Here is a 22239-nt window from a genome sequence, read left to right as displayed (position 1 = left end):
AAAACAAAGAGAAACCCACCACTGGGAGAACATTTTTGCACCCAACACTAATGATAAAGGACTGATCACAAAAATCTGCAAAGAGCTGATGAGACTCAACAACAACAAAGAAAATAATCCAGTCAAAAAATGGGCAGAAGAGCTAAAAAGAACTTCTCTGAAGAGGAAATGCAAATGGCCAACAGGCATATGAAAAATGTTCAACATCACTTGTCATCAGGAAATGCAAATCAAAACTACCATGAGATACCATCTTACACCAGTGAGAATGGCACATATTAAAAAAACTAGCAACAACAAATGTTGGCGAGGGTGTGGAGAAAAAGGAACTCTTCTGCACTGTTGGTGGGAGTGCAAACTGGTCCAACCACTGTGGAAAGCTGTATGGAGATTTCTGGACCTACTAAACATAGAGCTTCCATATGATCCAGCAATTCCACTCCTAGGTATTTAACCAAAGGACACAGAACACATCATCATTCCAAGAACACCTGCACCCCTATGTTTATAGCAGCACTGTTTACAATAGCTAAGCTTTGAAACAACCCAAATGCCAAAATAGATGACTGATCAAGAAGATGTGGTACATATATACCATGGAATATTACTCAGCATTCAAAAATAAAACACATGCAATTTGCAGCAATGGATGGCGCTGGAAGGGATCATGCTCAGCGAAATAAGCCAAAAAGAAAAAGAAAAATACCGGATGGTCTCACTCATAGCAGGAATCTAGAAAACTTAAATAAGGACCAGGAAAATGAATAACTATAAGAAAGTGAAAATCAAAATCAACAAAAAACTATGAACCAGAGACACTTTTAGGGGGCGGGGGTGGGAGGGAGGGATTGGGTCAGAATGGGGGGCTGCAATTGTATGGGGATATAACAATAAAATTTATTTAAAAAAATAAATAAAATGTAAAATAGATTAAAAAAAAATTATAAATAAAAATAAATAAATCTTTTTTAAAAAAGTATAGGAGTTAATATACAAATTTAATATTTCACATTCTCCTTAATATTGTGTTTATTGTTTTTCTTAGCATAATTCCATAATGTACAGAAATTTTTTTCTCTAGGACCCAGAGTCTCTAAATCTGCTAGAGTGTATCTCAGGATGCCATGAAAATATTATCATTTTCTATGTGTGCTGGGATAATAAAAAATAAAAGTTGGGAGTATTACTGTTTGTTATTTAGCTAGAGGATAGAATAGAGCTCGTTTTTTACTCCCCAGCACTACTGGGAATCTCTTAAGTGACTCCACTCCTGATAGATGGATATAGATTTACCCATGGCTATCAAAATACAGTTTCTTCTTGGGCAGTCTCCCCCACCACAGGGGTCAAGAAATGGAGGTTTCCTCAGGTAATGTGCGTCACTTTTCCAGGCTTCTTTCTCTCCACCTAAACTTCCTATTGCACACGCATATGGCCTTTCATGGCCTTTATGCAGAAGACTAGCATCTTTAATCCCATTCCAGTGGCACACCTCAGTCTTTGCGCTAGTAAAACTTGAGTCAAATGTTTTTATCCAGCCAACAGCAATGGCCAAAGTGCAGTTCAAATTACAAAAAAAAAAAAAAAAAAACCACCAACCAATTAACAACAACAACAAAAAGCTAACATTTTAAGGGGGCATTTTATTTTATTTTTAAAGATTTATTTTTATTTATTTATACAAGCACTGGGTACAGTCAGAAGCGTGGGAGGGTGAGAGAATTTACCAGAGTCAGAGCGGGAAGAAGAGCAGGCAGAAGGACCAAAGCACACTGCTGAGGGGAGCAGCGGGCAGAAGGAGAGGTCTGCGTGCCATGTGGGACCCTCCTCCGGGGCTTGGGAGCAGCCGGGGATCGAACCAGCACTGCAGAGGCTGCGGGCAGCTTCGCAACCCAGTGCTCAACTGCTACGCCACCGGGGAGGCCCTAAGGGGGCATTTTAAAAAAAGTTTTCTAAATGACTGCTCATGGGAACAAGTACTGTGAATTCTTAATGATAGGATTTTTACTTGTTACAGAGTTTTCTGCTTTCCTGAGCACATACAATGATCAATCTGTTTCCTTCATATGTGAGAATGAAGATTGTGAAATCTACATTGAAGATGTGGGTCAAAACCACAAGAAAGGTAGAATATTTGCTTTTGTCTATGATGTTATGATTACTAGTAAAGTTAGATTTACCACAAACAACAAATTAACTCAGACATGGCAAACAGATTTCATGCTGTGTTAACTCCAGTGTATTGGCAGTGGATTTCTGAATATCACTATGTTAAGGATCCAGAAACTTAGGTTTTATCAGGTAAGGGTACTGATATTGAGAAGTGGTACCTCTTGTGAAATGGGAGGAGGGATCACATGTATTTGCTATCACTAAATTACCCACTAGCTCTTTCCAGACTTATCAATATCACCAAAGTACAACATCCAGTAAAAGAATATATCACTGAAGAATATTTTTAAAATTTTAATAACAATTGTGTTGGAATATATTCATACATTTTTTGAAAACTTTCTCAAAATCACAAAAGTTGATTTTATTGATTTATGACAAAAGGGCAATTCTTGGCACTTTATAAATGTTGGAACTGAAAGCTCTTGATGAAATTGTATCTCACCAAAGGGATTTTATATGTTCTCTTTCAGATGAGGTGCTACTCCGTTTTTATGATTCTCAATCACCTTCAAATAAAACAGGTAATTTAGAGGACAGAGCTTGAATTCTTAAATTGGGGGTAAAGATAAATCCAAAAATGCTCCATGGAATAGGAAGGCAATCTCAGAAAGTTTCCTTCAACCCAAGGTCATAGTAAAATCTCAGATTTGTAGAGAATTTACCCACACTATTCATTTTCCAGTTTAATAGGTAGGATCAAGTTTTCTCCCCACATAACAGAGATCCTGAGTAGTAGTGGGGGGCTTATGCTGAACAAAATATTATTTCTGGCTTAACCAGAGCTGAAATGGTTTTTTAATGTCTAACAGATTGTCCAAGGTCCCAGGTCCTTCTATCCTTGTGGTGCTGACAACATCTACATGGTTCAAGATAATTTGCCACAATGATAATGTTCAATCAGCAGGACAGAGGAAGGCAGATGCATGCATTTTCTTTCCCTTTAAAGAAACAACCTAGAAATTATACCTGACAGCTCTGCTCATCTCACATTAGTCAGAACATAGTCGCTGTGCTCTGCTTAGCTACAAGAAGGCAGATGTTCCTTACACTAGAAAAGGAGTTGGGTAGGGGAGGGCAATGGATTATGGTAGAGGACTATGGGTGCATTGGTGATGGGTGTGGAGGTGGTAAAACACATCTCAAGAGGCATGATCCTACACTTCTTAGTCATATACAGTGTTATAAACCAATGTTACCTCAATTAAAAATAAACTATTAAACAAAAGAAAAGGAGTTAGAGGGCCTCCCCTCTAACTGGCGCAGCGGTTGAGCGCTGGGCTGCGAAGCTGCCCGCATCCTCTGCAGCGCCGTTTGGATCCCTGGCCGCCGGTGAGGGTCCCACATGGTGCGCAGACCTCTCCTGCCACCCACTGCTCCCCTCAGCAGTGTACTTCGTCAGTCTGCCTGCTCTGCTCTCCGCTCTGACTCTGGTGATTCTCTCACCCTCCGCGCTTCTGACTGTACCCAGTGCTTGTATAAATAAATAAATCTTAAAAAAAAAAAAAAAGAAAGAAAGAAAAGGAGTTAGATATTGGTGTGAAATTATCAGTGACTTTAAAGGAAGACAGTGAAGTTGATACTTTTAAAAAATACTTATTAGAGTCACAATTCTATTAGAAAGTGTATAAGAAAACTAAGTACTCCTTCAAGGGGTTTAGAATTACTCCCTACTTACCGTGAATGACTCTTTAGTTTTGTGTAGGTACAAATATTTCAAAAAGAAAAGTTTGTAAATGAAGTAGAAGTTTTAAATGACATCTTTAACTCTTTTCCTGGTGCTAAATTCATTTAAGTTACAATGAGTTACAATTTCTAATTTTATAATTTACATTTTTTTTTAATTATAAGGTGATGGTGTTGATGGTCAGATGGTAATGGTAAGCCTGAGTCCTACGAAAGGCAAAGACCTCTGGGTGTATGCCATTAAGGAGGAGCTCTCCGTGAAGGTAATAGACATGTGCTCTTAAATATCAAAACTGATCCTATTCATTTGTATAAATATGGGTGTTTGTGTGCTACTGAAAGTCTAGCCTTCTGCCAACAGTACAGCATACCTAAGGGTTTGTTAGAAATGTAGATTTTTCAGGTCACATCAAATTGAATCTAGGTCAATATTTTAACAAATCTTTAGGGATTAATATACTTTATGGAGTTTAAAAAGCACTGTTGTATAGGATGATCTGAAATCCTTTCCATTTGACTTTAAGAACTATGTTCTTCCAGGAAGTGTTTCTTTGTAAAATAAAGTTTTCTTATACAAATGCAAAAATTTTATACTCTAAGCCTGCTAAAGGGAAGGTCATAAGCATGTTCATGTGCCAGGATTTATAGATAGCTTACCAATCTATATTCTGATCATAGGATTCACTGCATGTTCTTTTTCAGCTAGTAAATAGTAATATTAGATTGGTCATAAGGAAGAATTATAAACATCTTGAAGTACAAACAAGCCAAAGTTGGAGGCAATGAGTATAATACAGAGGGTATATTATATAAGTAAAGTGTTTAAAGCTAATTAATATAACCATGTAAGGAATTAACTTAAAAACTAGATAGTAACCATATCTCCCTTAATAAACACTGACATATATAACTACTCATTATGAGCTGACCCGTACTGAGTTCTGTTATATGCCAAGCACTCTACTAAATATTTTATAAACACTGTCTCATGTAATTCTCATAGTAACTTTAAAGGGGAGCTAGTGTATTGGTCAGGTATTGCCATGTAACAAACCATTGGCCAACCTTTAGTTATTAAAATAATAATCACTTAAATCACTCATATCTATGTAAAGTGGGGGGCTGACTGACTTAGAAAATTGGTTAGACTAAAATATTAAGTCTTGATAGGTAAAGTAATGTGTCGAGGTCTGAGGTAGTATATAGCAAAAGAAGCACACAAATCCAGAACTCCTGCATTCTGATCCAGCCATTTTAAATCAAACTATCTCTCAAAGTATATTGACTGACAGTGAGTGAAATCAGCTTCCCCCACTTTTATTCACTTCTTTCTCCTACTCAATAAGCAGACTTGCTGGAAATAGCAAGGTAAAATAATTCCCCTTTAGTTTCTAGAACAGGGAGAGGAAATTGACTCTGGACTTTCAACTCACATATTGGTTGCTTTCTCTCTCATTTCCTCAGCTCCAAAAATGTGAAGAGCCACCACCAGACAAGGCCTTATTTCTCCTTCATCAAACGTCCCCCCAAAGTGTTCAATTTGAATGTAGGAGCAATCCTGGAGTATTTATAGGAGTAAAGGATAACCAGCTTGCTCTAATTAAAGTAGAGGACCAAACTGAGAATCTGAGTAGAGAGAATACAATATTTAAGCTCTCTTAATGTGATGGAAAGCTGTGGATCATGGTTTGGGTAGCCCAAATAACTACCATTGGAGAAGAGTTTAGCGTAGAGTTAAAAAGGAAATAGAAAGCTTTGCATGCTGTGGGATGCTTTCCCTACTATGTATAAAATGATTTCTTTTTTTTAGTAATCTTTCAAGTCTGTTTCTTATTTTCCTTTTTATTACTGCATTTTAAATTCAAGTATTGGTATATAAATAGGGTATTGGTTTCAGTCCAGAAAGAACTTCATATGTGGAGCTGAGTTCTTTAGGGAGAAAAAGGGCCTTAGCCCAAATGTTATTTTAGATGGGAATATGTTTTTAAAAGTTTACATAAGGACACAATTTTCCCTGGTTTCAAACAATAAACTTGAACATTAAAACTGTTCATAAAAAGACAAACAGATTGACCATTTCACAACTGGAATAAAACACAGTGTTTGTTTTAGATACCTTAGGCTATCCTCAGATCATTTTTTTTGTTTATTTATTTTTTGGTCAGGTTATAAAACTTCAGATCCTTCTATGGCTAAATGGATAATATAAAGTAGGCAAATATACTTAAAAATTAAGAAAAATAAATTCAGTAATTCTGAAGTGAATAATTTCACCTCTAATTGTTTAATCTTTAAAATTCTGATTTTTGGTATTGAGTTCACTTTAAACAAGGCATTCACACATTAAGAAATGAAATAAATTTCAGTTCAGATATGTAATTGAAATCATAGGGAAAGCTAACAAGGTAGAATTAAAAAAAAAAAAAGCACTGAGCTGTAACATATTAAGACATCCAAGTACTTCTAACCTGTTAAAGCTTAGATGGAACACAAGATTAATATTCTAATTACAATAAATTGGCTATTTCTCACATTTGTGGCATACTATGTCCTAATCTTGTTTTCCAGGATTTATGACAAAATTTTTTCTGATCTTTCTTCCCATATACACAAGCCTGTATATGCACTGGGTCCAGCTTACGTATGCCCCCACTTACTGTGGAGTATTCATCTGACTTCTTTTCATTCATTTCTTTTAACCAGCCATGTCTTTAATGTACTTTTTTACCCCCAGGCTTCATTTCCATGTCACCTAACCAATGGACACCAACACATTTATTGTTTTGTCTACATGATGTTGTAGAATTTTACATAAACCTATTGATGGCAATATTTTTTATTAAACATCTTCATGCTTTACTGTTACTAAGGTAGTAAAATTTATATTCAAAACACATAATAGTTTTCAACTACTAAAGGAATGTTTTCTACTTACTTTAAAGCATTAGCAATTTCTCCTACAATAGATAATAGATATACTAAGATAATATTTAATGAAATACGATTTTTTTCTGAATATGTAGGCTTTTTAATTTCTAACTTGCTGAAATATATTGATTATAATTATTGGTGGAACATAAGATGAAAGAAGCTAAGAATTACTGTACAAGGACAAACAATTGTAAAATATTAGTTTTGTTACTTTGTCAATAATTTTATGATAGAAAAAAATTGAAAGAATCTATCATACCCCCTCTAAAAAATGTTAAATGTTGACTACCTGTATCTGTATAATATACTTAAAATGATTAAATAAAAATATATAGATTACATTCATTGCTTATATTCTTGAATAAACTGTATTTTTCAAAAGTATGTGAGACTATAATGATTTTTATCACAAAATGACTCCATATTCTGAAATTCTTAGGTAAAAGTAAGCAGATTCCAAATCCACCAATGCTGGTATCTAGTGTAGGATATTTGTCTGATATTTTTGGTGAATCAAAACCAGGTAAGATTTTTCAGAGAAGGAATTGTGCCTTTTCACCTTTGTACTCTCATTGCCCAACACGGTGGTTGACACAAAGGAGATGTTAAGTGCCTTTTACCCAAGATCAAACAGCCAACGAAATTGCATCAGAACTTTAACCTGAGACTTCCAGACTCATTTAGATATCTTTTAACCTGCTATCTTATTTCCCATGGTTATGTTTTTTTAAATACTTTCTACCATCATTATAATCAGTACTAAAATATTCAAATTTGTGGTGGCATTTTGTTACTTGTATATGTTTTGATGGTCCATAATATTCATTACTAAAAGGAATTTGCCCATTTCAATGTTTCAGAAATGACAATTATGCCCAAATTTACTTTTCCTTCATTTTATACAAACACACACACATACACACACACACGTTCTTTAGATTTTTATGTATATACATTAACTGTTGTCTAGAAAATTTTATTTGAATGAGCAAAATGTGACTTAAAATTGGAAAAGAAAAACTAAATAGATATTGCGGAGATAGGGAAAAAATTGCTAATTTATAATGCAATAGCTTGTCTCAATCTAAAAAGATTGACTCAAAACTCCACTTCTGGGCCTCACGGGTGGCGCAGCAGTTCAGTGCTGGGTTGCGAAGCTGCCCACAGCCTCTGCAGCGCCGGTTCGATCCCCAGCTGCTCCCCGGCCACCAGAGGAGGGTCCCACATGGCCCGCAGACCTCTCCTGCTGCCCGCTGCTCCCCTCAGCAGTGTACTTCGGTCCTTCTGCCTGCTCTGCTCCCCGCTCTGGCTCGGTGAATTCTCTCACCCTCCCGCGCTTCTGACTGTACCCAGTGCTTATATAAATAAATAAATCTTTAAAAAAAATAAAAAAAAACAAAACTCCATTTCTGCATAACAAAACATGACAAAAAAACATTTAAACTTTGTGCCTTGTGCTGAGATATGTTCCTTGTTCATGTGCAATTTGATATTTGCATAATAACTGTTAAATCTCTGCTGTAACTGTGAATTTCTCATCAGGGAATGAATTAAAACTGAATTCCCAATTTCCCTACCCAAAGACCCACCCTAATTTATTCATATATCCATTTCTCAAGGTCATATTAAACAGATTCCTTCTACAGGTCTCAAGCACAAGGGGGTAAATTCCATGGTTTCAAATTCCTTACTAGTCAGGATTAAGGTTAAAGAGTTTTATTTTGCAGCAGGGACCTTTCTTGCTGGAGACTGTGTGCACCAGCAGAAGGCTCACCAAGGAGACAGAGGTAAGCTGGGAGGCTTGCTCATGCTGGGCGCCTTCTAGCCTGCAGTTCCAGCCCAGAGGGGAGCAGCACCCACCGCTGGGGCAGACCGGGTGTGCAGGGGAGCTCGTTCCCGCATCGCCATTTTGCAGCAGGGACCTTTCTTGCTGGAGACTGTGTGAACCAGCAGAAGGCTCACCAAGGAGACAGAGGTAAGCTGGGAGGCTTGCCCATGCTGGGCGCCTTCTAGCCTGCAGTTCCAGTCCAGAGGGGAGCAGCACCCACCGCTGGGGCAGACCGGGCATGCAGGGGAGCGCGTCGCCGGCACCGGTATTTTGCAGCAGGGACCCTTCTTGCTGGAGACTGTGTGAACCCAGCAGAAGGCTCACCGAGGAGACAGAGGTTAAGCTGGGAGGCTTGCCCACACCGGGCACCTTCTAGCCTGCAGTTCCAGCCCAGAGGGGAGCAGCACCCACCGCTGGGGCAGACCGGGCGTGCAGGGGAGCTCGTTCCCGCATCGCCATTTTGCAGCAGGGACCTTTCTTGCTGGAGACTGTGTGAACCAGCAGAAGGCTCACCAAGGAGACAGAGGTAAGCTGGGAGGCTTGCCCATGCTGGGCGCCTTCTAGCCTGCAGTTCCAGCCCAGAGGGGAGCAGCACCCACCGCTGGGGCAGACCGGGCGTGCAGGGGAGCGCGTCGCCGGCACCGGTATTTTGCAGCAGGGACCCTTCTTGCTGGAGACTGTGTGAACCCAGCAGAAGGCTCACCAAGGAGACAGAGGTTAAGCTGGGAGGCTTGCCCACACCGGGCACCTTCTAGCCTGCAGTTCCAGCCCAGAGGGGAGCAGCACCCACCGCTGGGACAGACCGGGCGTGCAGGGGAGCTCGTTCCCGCATCGCCATTTTGCAGCAGGGATCTTTCTTGCTGGAGACTGTGTGAACCAGCAGAAGGCTCACCAAGGAGACAGAGGTAAGCTGGGAGGCTTGCCCATGCTGGGCGCCTTCTAGCCTGCAGTTCCAGCCCAGAGGGGAGCAGCACCCACCGCTGGGGCAGACCGGGCGTGCAGGGGAGCGCGTTGCCGGCACCGGCATTTTGCAGCAGGGACCCTTCTTGCTGGAGACTGTGTGAACCCAGCAGAAGGCTCACCGAGGAGACAGAGGTTAAGCTGGGAGGCTTGCCCACACCGGGCACCTTCTAGCCTGCAGTTCCAGCCCAGAGGAGTGCAACACCCACCGCTGGGGCAGACTGGGCGTGCAGGGGAGCGTGTCCCCGGCTCTGGCATTTTGCAGCAGGGACCCTTCTTGCTGGAGACTGTGTGAACCCAGCAGAAGGCTCACCGAGGAGACAGAGCAGGGACCTGTCTTTGCTGGAGACTTGTGAACCCAGCAGAAGTTCCCCAGAGGAGCCAGTGGTGAGCTGGGAAGGTCGCCCAAGATGCCGGCCAGTACCAGCAACACAGTGTCACAAGGAATTCGGCAAATTAGAAAACAGGCAGTAGGGAGTAGAAAAACAACATGCAACCCAGCAACTCCTCAGCAAAATAGCACACCACAAAAAGAAAACCATCTACCAGATTGCAACGACAGTAACTTGGAAGAACTTCTGAGCCTTCCAGATAGAGAATTTAAAATTGCTGTGATTAAAAAACTGACAGAAGTCATAAAGGAAAACAATGATAAGGGGAAATAATTAATGACCAGAAGAATGAAATTGAGTCCCTAAAGAGGGAAGTAAAAGAAATGCAGGAGATCAAAGAACTAATGGAGACGCTAAAGAACTCTGGGAAAAGCAGTGAAAGCAGAATAGATGAAATGGAAGAACGAATAAGTACTCTTGAAGACACAGAAATAAAAAGAACTAAAACAGAAAAGGAAGGAGAAGTACGAAGGAAAAAGAACGAAGAAAGACTTCGGGAACTATCTGACTCCATGAGGAAAGGAAATATAAGAGTTATAGGAATCCCAGAAGGAGAGGAGAGAGATGTAGGAACAGAGAAAATATTCATGGATATAATTGAAGAGAACTTCCCAAACGCTAAGAAGGATCTGAAAATTGATATACAAGAAGCAAGAAGAACACCAAACTTCCATGACAAAAGGAAAAATACAGCAAGACACATAATAGTAAAGCTCCCAAGAATCCAAGACAAAGAAAAAATAATGAAACTAACAAGAGGGAAGAAACAGATAACATTCAAAGGGAAACCAATCAGACTGACATCAGACTTCTCTGAAGAAACACTACGGGCAAGGAGAGAGTGGAGGGACATAGTCAACAGACTCCAAGAAAACAGATGCCAACCAAGAATACTCTATCCCTCAAAGCTCTCCTTCCTCTTTGAAGAAAGAATATGGACCTTCCCAGACAAACAGAAACTCCGGAATTTCATTGCAACTAAACCCCCACTCCAAAAAATACTACAAGGAGTCCTAAAGCCAGAACCTCAGAGGGACGAATAACAAGAAAAGAAGGCCAAAGAAAGTTATTAAAAGAATAAATAAATAAAATCAAAGGAAAGACAAACACAATGGCAAATACAGATGCTAACATATCAATACTAACTCTAAATGTAAATGGACTAAACTCTCCAATAAAAAGACACAGAGTTGCAGGCTGGATTAAGAAACAAAACCCAACCTTTTGCTGTCTCCAGGAAACACATTTAGCTGCAAAAGATAAAAATAGACTCAAAGTTAAAGGATGGAAAACAATTCTACAAGCAAATGGACCAAAAAAGAAGGCAGGAACAGCTATACTCATATCAGATAAAACAGATTTCAAACTTAAAAAGATAAAAAGAGACCCCAATGGTCATTACATTGTGATCAAGGGGATAATACTTCAAGAAGAAATAACACTCATTAACATATATTCACCAAACAAAGGAGCACCAAAATATATCAGACAACTATTGGCATCTCTGAAAACAGACATCAGAGAAAACACATACGTAGTGGGAGACTTCAACACACCACTATCAACAATGGATAGATCAACAAGACAAAAAATAAGTAAAGACACTAAAGCTCTAAATAAGGATCTAGAGTGCTTAGGCTTAACAGACATATATAGAACACTAAACCCAAAAAAATCTGAGTATACATTTTTCTCAAGCGCACACGGATCATTCTCTAGGATCGATCATATACTGGGGCACAAGACAAACATCAACAGATACACCAAGATTGAAATCATACCAACCATCTTTTCTGACCATGAAGGCATCAAAATAGAAATAAACCATAAAGAGAAGGCAAGGTATTCTCCTACCTCGTGGAGATTGAAACCCACACTACTGGAAGTCCACTGGACTAACAAGGAGATAAAAGAAGAAATTAAAAAATTCTTTGAACTGAATGACAAGGAGGACACCAATTTCCTAAATGTATGGGATGCAGCAAAAGCAGTAATAAGAGGAAAATATATAGCAATAGATGCTCACATCAAGAAACAAGAAAGAACTCAAAGAAACAACCTAATCTCGAAACTCAAAGATCTAGAAAAAGAACAACAAAAAAGCCCCAAAACCAGTAGAAGAAAAGAAATAATAAAAACCAAAGCAGAAATAAATGAAATCGAAACTAAAAAAACAATCCAAAAGATCAATGAAACCAAGAGCTGGTTCTTCGAAAAAATCAATAAAATAGATAAACCCCTTGCCAGGCTCACAAGGGCAAAAAGGGAGAAAGCACAAATAAATAGGATAATAAATGAAAGAGGAGAAATCACAACGGACACAGCAGAAATCAAAAGAATTATTAATAACTACTATGAACAGTTATATGGAAACAAGTTTAACAATCTACAGGAGATGGACAAATTCCTACAACTCTACAATCACCCAAAGCTAGATAAAGAAGAAATAGAACACCTAAACAGACCAATGACAAGCAGCGAAATTGAAATGGTAATCAAAAACCTCCCCAAAAACAAAAGCCCAGGACCTGATGGATTTACAAATGAATTCTACCAAACATTCAGAGACGAATTGGTACCTATCCTTCACAAACTCTTCCAAAAAATTGAGAAGGAAGGTATAATACCTAACACGTTCTATGAAGCCAACATTACACTAATACCAAAACCGAACAAGGACAACACAAAAAAGGAAAACTACAGGCCAATCTCCCTAATGAACACTGATGCAAAAATCCTCAATAAAATTTTAGCTATCAGAATCCAACAGTGTATCCATAAGGTAATTCACCACGACCAAGTAGGATTCATTCCAGGGACACAAGGATGGTTTAACATCCGAAAATCAATCAACGTTATACAACACATCAACAAAAAGAAATATAAAAACCATATGATAATATCAATAGATGCTGAGAAAGCTTTCGACAAAGTGCAACACCCATTCATGATAAAAGCCCTTGAAATTCTGGGGATACAAGGAACATACCTCAACATCATAAAGGCCATATATGACAAGCCAACAGCCAGTATCATTCTCAATGGTGAAAAGCTGAAAGCAATTCCATTAAGATCTGGAACAAGACAAGGATGTCCGCTTTCACCACTGCTTTTCAATATAATACTGGAAGTCCTAGCCAGAGCAATAAGACAAGAGAAAGACATCCAAGGAATACAAATAGGAAAAGAAGAAGTCAAACTATCACTCTTTGCCGATGATATGATAATATACATAGAGAACCCCAAAAACTCCACAGAAAAACTAATTCAACTCATCAATCAGTTCAGTAAAGTGGCAGGATACAAAATCAACACGCAAAAGTCAGTAGCCTTCCTATATACAAACAATAAATCTGAAGAACAAGAAATCAAAAAAACCATCCCTTTTATTATTGAAACAAAAAAAATCAAATATTTGGGAATAAATCTAACAAAAGAGGTAAAGGACCTATACAAAGAAAACTATAAAACACTGTTAAAAGAAATAGAAGAAGACACAAAGAAATGGAAAGACATCCCCTGCTCATGGATTGGGAGAATAAACATTATTAAAATGGCCATCCTACCAAAAGCAATATACAGATTCAATGCTATTCCAATCAAAATTTCAATGTCATTCTTCAAAGAAATAGAACAATTATTGATGAAATTCATATGGAATCACAAAAAAACCCCGAATAGCCAAAGCTCTCCTGAAAAAAAAAGAAGGGAATGGAGGCATCACACTCCCAGACTTCAAACTCTACTACAAAGCCATAATCATCAAAACTGCATGGTATTGGAACAAGAACAGACATACAGACCAATGGAATCGAATAGAAAATCCAGAAATAAACCCACAGATTTATGGTCAACTAATCTTTGACAAAGGAGCAAAGACTATGCATTGGAGCAAAGAAAGTTTGTTCAATAAATGGTGCTGGGAAAACTGGGTCGCTACATGCAAAAGAATGAAGCTTGACCACTACCTCACACCATACACAAAAATCAACTCAAAATGGATTAAAGAACTAGACATAAGACCTGAAACCATAAAATACATAGAAGGAAATATAGGCGAAACACTACGTGATTTGCATATCAAAGACATCTTTACAGACACATCACCCAAAGCAGTGATAGTGAAGGCAAAGATCAACAGCTGGGACTACATCAAATTAAAGAGCTTCTGCACAGCAAAAGAGACAATAACAAAAACAAAGAGAAACCCCACCAACTGGGAGAAAATTTTTGCACCCAACACTAATGATAAAGGACTGATCACAAAAATCTGCAAAGAGCTGATGAGACTCAACAACAACAAAGAAAATAATCCAGTCAAAAAATGGACAGAGGAAATAAAAAGAAACTTCTCTGAAGAGGAAATGCGAATGGCCAACAGGCATATGAAAAAATGTTCAACATCACTTGCAATCAGGGAAATGCAAATCAAAACTACCATGAGATACCATCTTACACCAGTGAGAATGGCACATATTAAAAAAACTAGCAACAACAAATGTTGGCGAGGTTGTGGAGAAAAAGGAACTCTTGTGCACTGTTGGTGGGAGTGCAAACTGGTCCAACCACTATGGAGAGCTGTGTGGAGATTTCTGGACCTACTAAACATAGAGCTTCCACAGGATCCAGCAATTCCACTCCTAGGTATTTACCCAAAGAACACAGAAACATCAATTCCAAAGAACACCTGCACCCCTATGTTTATAGCAGCACTGTTTACAATAGCTAAGCTTTGGAAACAGCCCAAATGCCCAAAAATAGATGACTGGATCAAGAAGATGTGGTACATATATACCATGGAATATTACTCAGCATTCAAAAAAGATAAACACATGCAATTTGCAGCAACATGGATGACGCTGGAAGGGATCATGCTCAGTGAAATAAGCCAAAAAGAAAAAGAAAAATACCAGATGGTCTCACTTATAGCAGGGATCTAGAAAACTTAAATAAGGGACCAGGAAAATGAATAACTATAAGAAAGTGAAAATCAAAATCAACAAAAACTATGAACCAGAGACACTTTTTGGGGGGTGGGGGGCGGGAGGGGAGGGATTGGGGTCAGAATGGGGGGATTGCAATTGTATGGGGAATATAAAAATAAAATTTATTAATTAAAAATAAATAAATAAATAAATATTCCTACAATAAAAAAAAAAACAATTAAATGTAATGACCCACAAAATTTTAAAATAAAGTATTTGAAGATAAAAAAAAAAAAAGGTTAAGGAGTTTTGGAATGGATGGAAGAAATGGATGGAAGAGATAAAAATTAAAGTCAGTTGGTACAGACAGTCAATGACATTTCTTCTGCTGAGGTGCCAAGATGATGAAATATTCATCTAAGTGTTATTACAGTCCATACTCCAGAGGACACATCTATAAAAATAATTCATGATCCACTGTCCAACATGTTAAGAACACTTGGCTTACTGCTCAAAACTGTGTAATTTCAGCAAATTCCATGTATGTTTGTGTGTGTGTATATGTGTGTGTGTATATATATATATATATATACACACACATATATTATATATACATATGTATGTATTTATACATATAGATCCTCTGTCAGTCTGTTTATCTGTAAATTGAGAAGGTAAACTAAATATTATAGTTGTTTACCTAACATCCATGATCAACACTTCTACTTCCTTACCAACAAAACTTCCTTTTGTACTGGAAATCAATATATTCAATTAAAAATATACTCCTTCCCAGACTTTCATGCAGTAGATGTGGTAACCATTTGGAAAGGTTATGCATATAAAATATAACCAGGATAATGATTTGAGAAAAGTTCTTAAAAGGGAACATTTAATTCACATGCCCTTTTCTATTCTTTCACCTTCTCCTCTTCTTCTTACTTAAACCATAAATATGAGGTTGAATATAGAGCTGTCAACTTCTGATTATGAGTTGATGAGCATGGAGAAAAATGTCTATACATTAAAAAATACAGAAGTGAAAGACAGAAGAATGCTGAAATAGTGTATTGTTAGTGCCCAAATCCTCTTGAATTCCTTTATAATGGATTAATATTGATATTGATAGATATTTCTATTGTACCATACAACCACAACACTACTATCTTATGTGGGCTTTAAGTATCTAGCACTTGCAGCTCTTTTTACAAGGATTGCCTTTATGATACTGATGCTACTTTGCCTTCTTGCATAAAGAAATTACAGATTCTGTGAATTTTCATTACTTCCATTATCCTCACAAGGCTTTTGAAAGCCAGCTCCCTGCCTTCCGTGAAACAACCCTGCCTTAAATTTCACTCAAAAATTCTACAATAGGGGCCTCCCCGGTGGCGCAGCGGTTGAGCGCTGGGTTGCGAAGCTGCCCGCGGCCTCCGCAGCGCCGGTTCGATCCCCGGCTGCTCCCCGGCCACCGGAGGAGGGTCCCGCATGGCGCGCAGACCTCTCCTGCTGCCCGCTGCTCCCCTCAGCAGTTTACCTCGGTCCTTCTGCCTCTCTGCTCCCCGCTCTGGCTCTGGTGAATTCTCTCACCCTCCCACACTTGTGACTGTACCCAGTGCTTGTATAAACAAAACAAAACAAACAAACAAATAAATAAATAAAATAAAAACATGCCTAAAAAAAAAATTCTACAATAGAGTTCATGATAAAACTATACTCTGTCGGACTTTATCATGAGATGGCATTCTTGCTTAGATCTCTGTCTGTCTTTGCCCTGCTCCAACTCCTTTAACAGTCTTTCTTGTAACACTTCCTTAGCAAATCCCATGCTCAGAAATTTCGTAAGTTCAAGGTCTATGAACCTAAGGTAAGACAAGATATCACATATGACATTGCCATATTAGTCTCCTAATATTAATTGTAGATTTTCTTATTGAGAGAGAAAAACAAATCCATATCTGTTTAAGCTAGGGTTGGGTTTGCTTTTGAATGTGGCATAAAGCAAAGTTCATTCACAGAATTACTGATGGCAACATCTGTTCCCTAGGGCACTGATAATACTTGCCTTGTAAATCGCAAGTACTCAGTACATGTTACCTTAGAAAAACAACTGAGAACAGTTTTTTTTTTAGGTGCAATTAGAATGTACCAAAAAAAAAAAACACACCCCACAATCATGCCTCCATAATTGTACAAAAAGTTACTTTACAAGAGATAAAGTGGGATGAAAATTAAGAATGGGCAGTATCTGGCAAGTATAGAAGTAATATACCAAGTTAAAAGGTATTTATTTATTATACTTAATAATATTTAATAAATTAAATATAGTCTTTCATATATATCAACTATTACATTACAATATAAAAATATTTAATAGTACAAATGATAGAATGACCCACATTCCTTTAAAAGAATTTTGCATAATATCTCAGAAAATAATAGAGAAGAAATATATCAACTATTACATTACAATATAAAAATATTTAATAGTACAAATGATAGAATGACCCACATTCCTTTAAAAGAATTTTGCATAATATCTCAGAAAATAATAGAGAAGAAATAAGGCCAAAAACTGGATAGGGGGGGGAAAATGACTAAAATTGACAAATTATTGACTAGAATGATAAGGAAAAAAGAGGATAAAATTACCAACATCAATAATTTAAAAAGTGACATAACTATAGATTCTGTAAATATTAAAAGTTTTAAAAAGGGAATATTATGGACAATTCTTTGACTATTTTATTTTTTATTTATTTTTTTTTTTTTAAAGATTTATTTATTTATACAAGAACCAGGGTACAGTCAGAAGCGCGCGAGGGTGAGAGGATTCACCAGAGACAGAGCGGGGAACAGAACAGGCAGACTGACGAAATACACTGCTGAGCGGAGCAGTGGGCGTAGCAGGAGAGGTCTGTCGCGCCATGTGGGACCCTCGCCAGTGGCCAGGGATCGAACCGGCACTGCAGAGGCTGCGGGCAGCTTCGCAGCCCAGCGCTCAACCACTGCGCCACCAGGGGAGGCCCTCTTTGACTATTTTAAAGAAAATAGAAAATCTCCCTGAATGCACAAACTACCAAGACTCACTCAAAGAGATTGTCTTTGCAATTGGTACAGTCCATTAAAAAAAACTCCAGTGTTTACTGGTGAATTCTTCCCAACATTTAATGAAGAAACATCAATTTTAAATAAACACTATCAAAAACTGAACAAAAATAAATTCTATTGAATTAATCCCATAAGGCAAGCATTACATTGATTTCAAAATGAAAGACATTACAAGAAAACTGCAGACCAATATTCTTCATGAACATAGACATGAGTATTCTAAATAAAATTCAGCAAATCAAAACAAACAATAGATAAAAATGACATTTAAGGGCCTCCCCGGTGGCGCAGCAGTTGAGCACTGGGTTGCGAGGCTGCCTGCAGCCTTTGCAGCGCTGGTTCAATTCCCGGCCACCGGGTGAGGGTCCCACATGGCACGCAGACCTCTCCTGCCGCCCTCTGCTCCCGTCAGCAGTGTACCTCGTCAGTCTGCCTGCTCTGCTCTCCCCTCTGGCTCTGGTGAATTCTCTCACCCTTCCACGCTTCTGACTATATCCAGTGCTTGTATAAATAAATAAATAAATCTTTTTAAAAAAATGACATTTAATATATATAAAGAGTATGCATATTAAAAGGATATTAGAGTACATAATTACCAATGGGTTTTATCATAGGAATACAATACTGATTTAATGTTCAAAATCAATCAATATGATTTACCATTTTAACAAACTAAAATAGAAAAATACATAATTCTCTAAATAGATGCAGAAAAACAGTTGACAAAATCTTACATCCATTCCTTATAAAAGTATTCAGTAAACTAGGAATAGAGGAGAACTTGTTCAACCTGATAAAGGGCAGAGAACAAAGCAAACTTAGAGTCAATATCATAATTAATAATGAAAGACTGAACAGAAGAAACTAAACAAGATCAAATACAGAAGACTATACTTGATTCTATGTTGCAATAAGACAAAGAAACAGACACCTCAAGATAGGAAAAGAAAAAGTAAAACTGTCTTTATTTCAAAGTAGCATGATCACCATGTAGAAAAACTGATGGAATCTACAAAGAAGCAGATAGGATAAATGAGTTTAGCAAGGATATGGGATGCCAAAAGCTCACTACACAAAAATAAAGTGTATTCTATATAATAAGAAAAACAACTGGAAAGTGAAATTTTTAAATACCACTATAAAGTAATTAAAACTTTTAAATACTTCAAAGTTAATCTGCAAAGATGTGCAAGACTTGTACATTGAAAACTAGCAAGCAGAGCTAAGATGAATGAAAGAACACCTAAAATAAATGGAGAGATATAAGTGCTCATGGGTCAGAAGACCTAATATAGTGAAGATATCCATTCTCTCCAAGTTGATGTATAGTTTTGGTGCAATCTCAATTACAATCCAATGCTGATTTTAAAATCTGGAAATATGGACAATCTAGAAGAAACAAAACAATTTTGAAAAAGAAGAGCAACACTAGTTGTTTCTCCTACTTGTTTCTAAGACTTGCTATAAAGTTATGTTTATTTTATTTTTTTTAAAGATTTATTTATTTATGCATGCAAGAGCTGGGGTACAGGCCAGAGATGCAAGGGGTGAGAGGATTCACCAAAGACAGTGGGGAACAGAGCAGGCAGATTGACTGAAGTACACTGCTGAGGGGAGTAGTGGGCGAGTCAGGAGAGGTCTGCTGCAACATGTGGCTGCTCCCTGGCCAGCCGGGGATTGAATTGGTGCTGCAGCAGCTGTGGATTGCTTCATAGTGCGGTGCTTAAGCCCTTGCGCCACCAGAGAAGCCCAAGTTATGTCCACTCAGCAGTGCTTTCAGTCCGTCTGCCTGTTCTGCTTCCCTCTCTGTCTCTGGTGAATCCTCTCACCCTCCAGCAACTCTGTTCTGTACCCCAGCTTTTGTATAAATACAATAAATCTTAAAAAAAAAAAAAGACCTTCCTCCTAGAGTTGTTTTAATATCAAATAAGGTAATACAATGAAGGTGCCTTAATACTATGCCTGGCATCTCATAGGAATTCAATAAATGGTTATTCCTTTTCTCACTTCTAAGACAGGATATAATTTAGACAGGAAAGACATTTAACTAAATAAAACTGTTTTAAGCAATTATCTAAAGATTACATAAATAGGAGGTAGGAGATGACAAAGATTTACATTTTCTAAGAATAAGACGGTAAACTAGGAAATTACTAACTGGTAAAAAAGAACTTTAGTTACTATAGAATAAGCCATTGCAAGGCCTAGATGAAATAGCTCTCCAAACTATTACCCTCTTACAAAATTTAATGGTGGTTATCACTAGGTGGATAGAGTTATGGACAATTTTCATATTCATTTTAATAACTGCTATACTACCTCAATGCATTTTACAATGAACAAAAGCAATGAAAAAATAATAGTTCTTTCCATTTTGAAAAGAATCAGCGTTTCAAAAGAAAAGCAATAAAAATCACAATGAGATACCACTTTATAGCCACTAAGGAGAACATAATTTTAAAAAAATGGGAAAATTGCAAATGTTGGTGTGTATATGGAAAATTGGGGTCTTCATACATTGCTCATGAGAAGGTAAAGTGGTACAACCAAATGGGAAACAATCTGACAATTACTCAAAAAGGTAAACACATAGAGTTACTATTAGATCCAAAAATTCTACTCCAGGTACATACCAAAAGAGAAATAAAAACATATATTCACACACAAACATGTACACAGATGTTTACAGCAATATTATTTATAATAGCCAAAATGTGGAAACAACCTAAATATCCATGAACTGATAACCATAAAATAAAGTATTATTCAGTCTTCAAAAAGAAGAAAGTACTGACACATGCTACAACATGGATGAACCTTAAAGGCACTGTGCTACATTAAAGAAGTCAGACACAAAATGCCAAATACTGTGTGGTTCCATTTGAATGAAATATTCAGAAATGGCAAATTTCTAGAGACAGAAAGTAGATTACATTCCAGTGACAGGAGGGAAAAAGAGAGTGAGAAATGATTGCTAATAGGTGTGAGGTTTCTTTCTGAGGTAATGAGTATGTCTTCAACTTAAATAATGGTGATAGCTATACAACCATATGAATATAAAAGTAAAACATCTGAACTTTATAGTTTAAAATGGTGAATTTTATGGTATGTGAATTATACCTCAATTGCCTAGAATTTTCCAAAAACTAGTAAATTTCCTAGCATGCCACTACTAGTATAAGTGATGGAGTAGGGATTAAATGTTACAAATATTAAAATTAAGCCTCAAAGGGATTAAATGTTGAGTCTTTTCCCCCTCAGAACTGGGCTGGTTATTGGGAATAAAAACCCTCTTGAAATCATTCAGCAAAAGATTGTATTGGTTCACATACTTGAGAGGGAAGCAGACTGCTCTGGCATAACTACTTATCAAGCTGTCCTTAATTGCTGATCCATTCATCTGTGACAATGGGGTCACATTCACAAGTATAAATATGAACACCTTCATCAGAGATTACCAGTGGAAACAGCAAAGAAGTAGGTGCAGGTAACCAGAACATTTCTCCTACCTTGTTGCAGGTTTCATCAGAGAAGCTAAACAGAAGGAAAAATCAGTAGATTTCTGGCTTGAAGAATTGAGGTCAATGCCTAGATTTTGAGCCTGAAAGACCAGAAAAATGATGTTGTCAGAAACAGAAATGAGGAAGGAAACAGAAATTAGTGGGAAAAAAGAGAATGAATTTGTTGGGACAGCTTGAATGTGAGCTGTCAATGGGAAATTATATGGAAATATAAATAGAAAATATAACTGGTAGAGCTCACAACTTTGAAGCATAGTGATCAAAACATTAATTATCTTCTATCAGTCCCATGAGCCAACTCATACCTCTTATACTTTCCCACTGATTCCTAAATACAGGGCAGTCCAACTGTCATATTAAGTTGAAAACACAGTCTCTATCCAACAATTAGAATGGCTATTCCATGAAATAGCCAAGTCTCTGAATTTAATTTAGCATCAAATCTTCTCCAGGCTTCCCTTTCTCTCCTTGATGCCTTTTCCCACTACTATTCCACAAAGGAAAAATGGGAGAAAGCATAAATAGGATCACAAATGAAAGAGGAGAAATCACAACAGACACAGCAGAAATCAAAAGAATAATCAGAAACTACCATGAACAGTTATATGCAAACAAGCTCAACAATCTAGAAGAGATGGACAAATTCCTACAACTCTACAATCACCCAAAGCTAGATAAAAAAGAAATAGAACACCTAAACAGACCAATTACAA

The 22239-nt window shown here is 37.6% G+C and overlaps 1 protein-coding gene and 1 long non-coding RNA gene across 5 annotated transcripts in view; one reads left to right on the top strand and one right to left on the bottom strand.

Annotated features, from left to right (window-relative positions):
• IL33 (interleukin 33) overlaps positions 1 to 7112 on the top strand; it is a 46943-nt gene extending 39831 nt beyond the window's left edge. For all 4 annotated transcript variants that reach the window (XM_054689306.1, XM_054689305.1, XM_037493901.2 and 1 more), the window contains 4 exons: positions 2018 to 2125; positions 2646 to 2696; positions 4024 to 4121; positions 5323 to 7112. In XM_054689306.1, the coding sequence (XP_054545281.1) occupies positions 2018 to 2125; positions 2646 to 2696; positions 4024 to 4121; positions 5323 to 5520 (455 nt within the window). In that variant the 3' untranslated portion in view covers positions 5521 to 7112. The remainder of the gene's footprint in view (positions 1 to 2017; positions 2126 to 2645; positions 2697 to 4023; positions 4122 to 5322) is intronic.
• LOC129144871 (uncharacterized) overlaps positions 1 to 22239 on the bottom strand; it is an 81167-nt gene that overhangs the window by 17824 nt on the left and 41104 nt on the right. Inside the window, exon 4 of the long non-coding RNA XR_008549647.1 lies at positions 21515 to 21606. This is a non-coding gene — a long non-coding RNA (uncharacterized LOC129144871). The remainder of the gene's footprint in view (positions 1 to 21514; positions 21607 to 22239) is intronic.

This window comes from Talpa occidentalis, unplaced genomic scaffold (assembly GCF_014898055.3).
Source record: "Talpa occidentalis isolate TD23 unplaced genomic scaffold, MPIMG_talOcc4v2.1 talOcc4.7, whole genome shotgun sequence".
Classification (NCBI taxonomy): Eukaryota; Metazoa; Chordata; class Mammalia; order Eulipotyphla; family Talpidae; genus Talpa; species Talpa occidentalis.
This window is presented reverse-complemented; position numbering and strand designations above follow the sequence as displayed.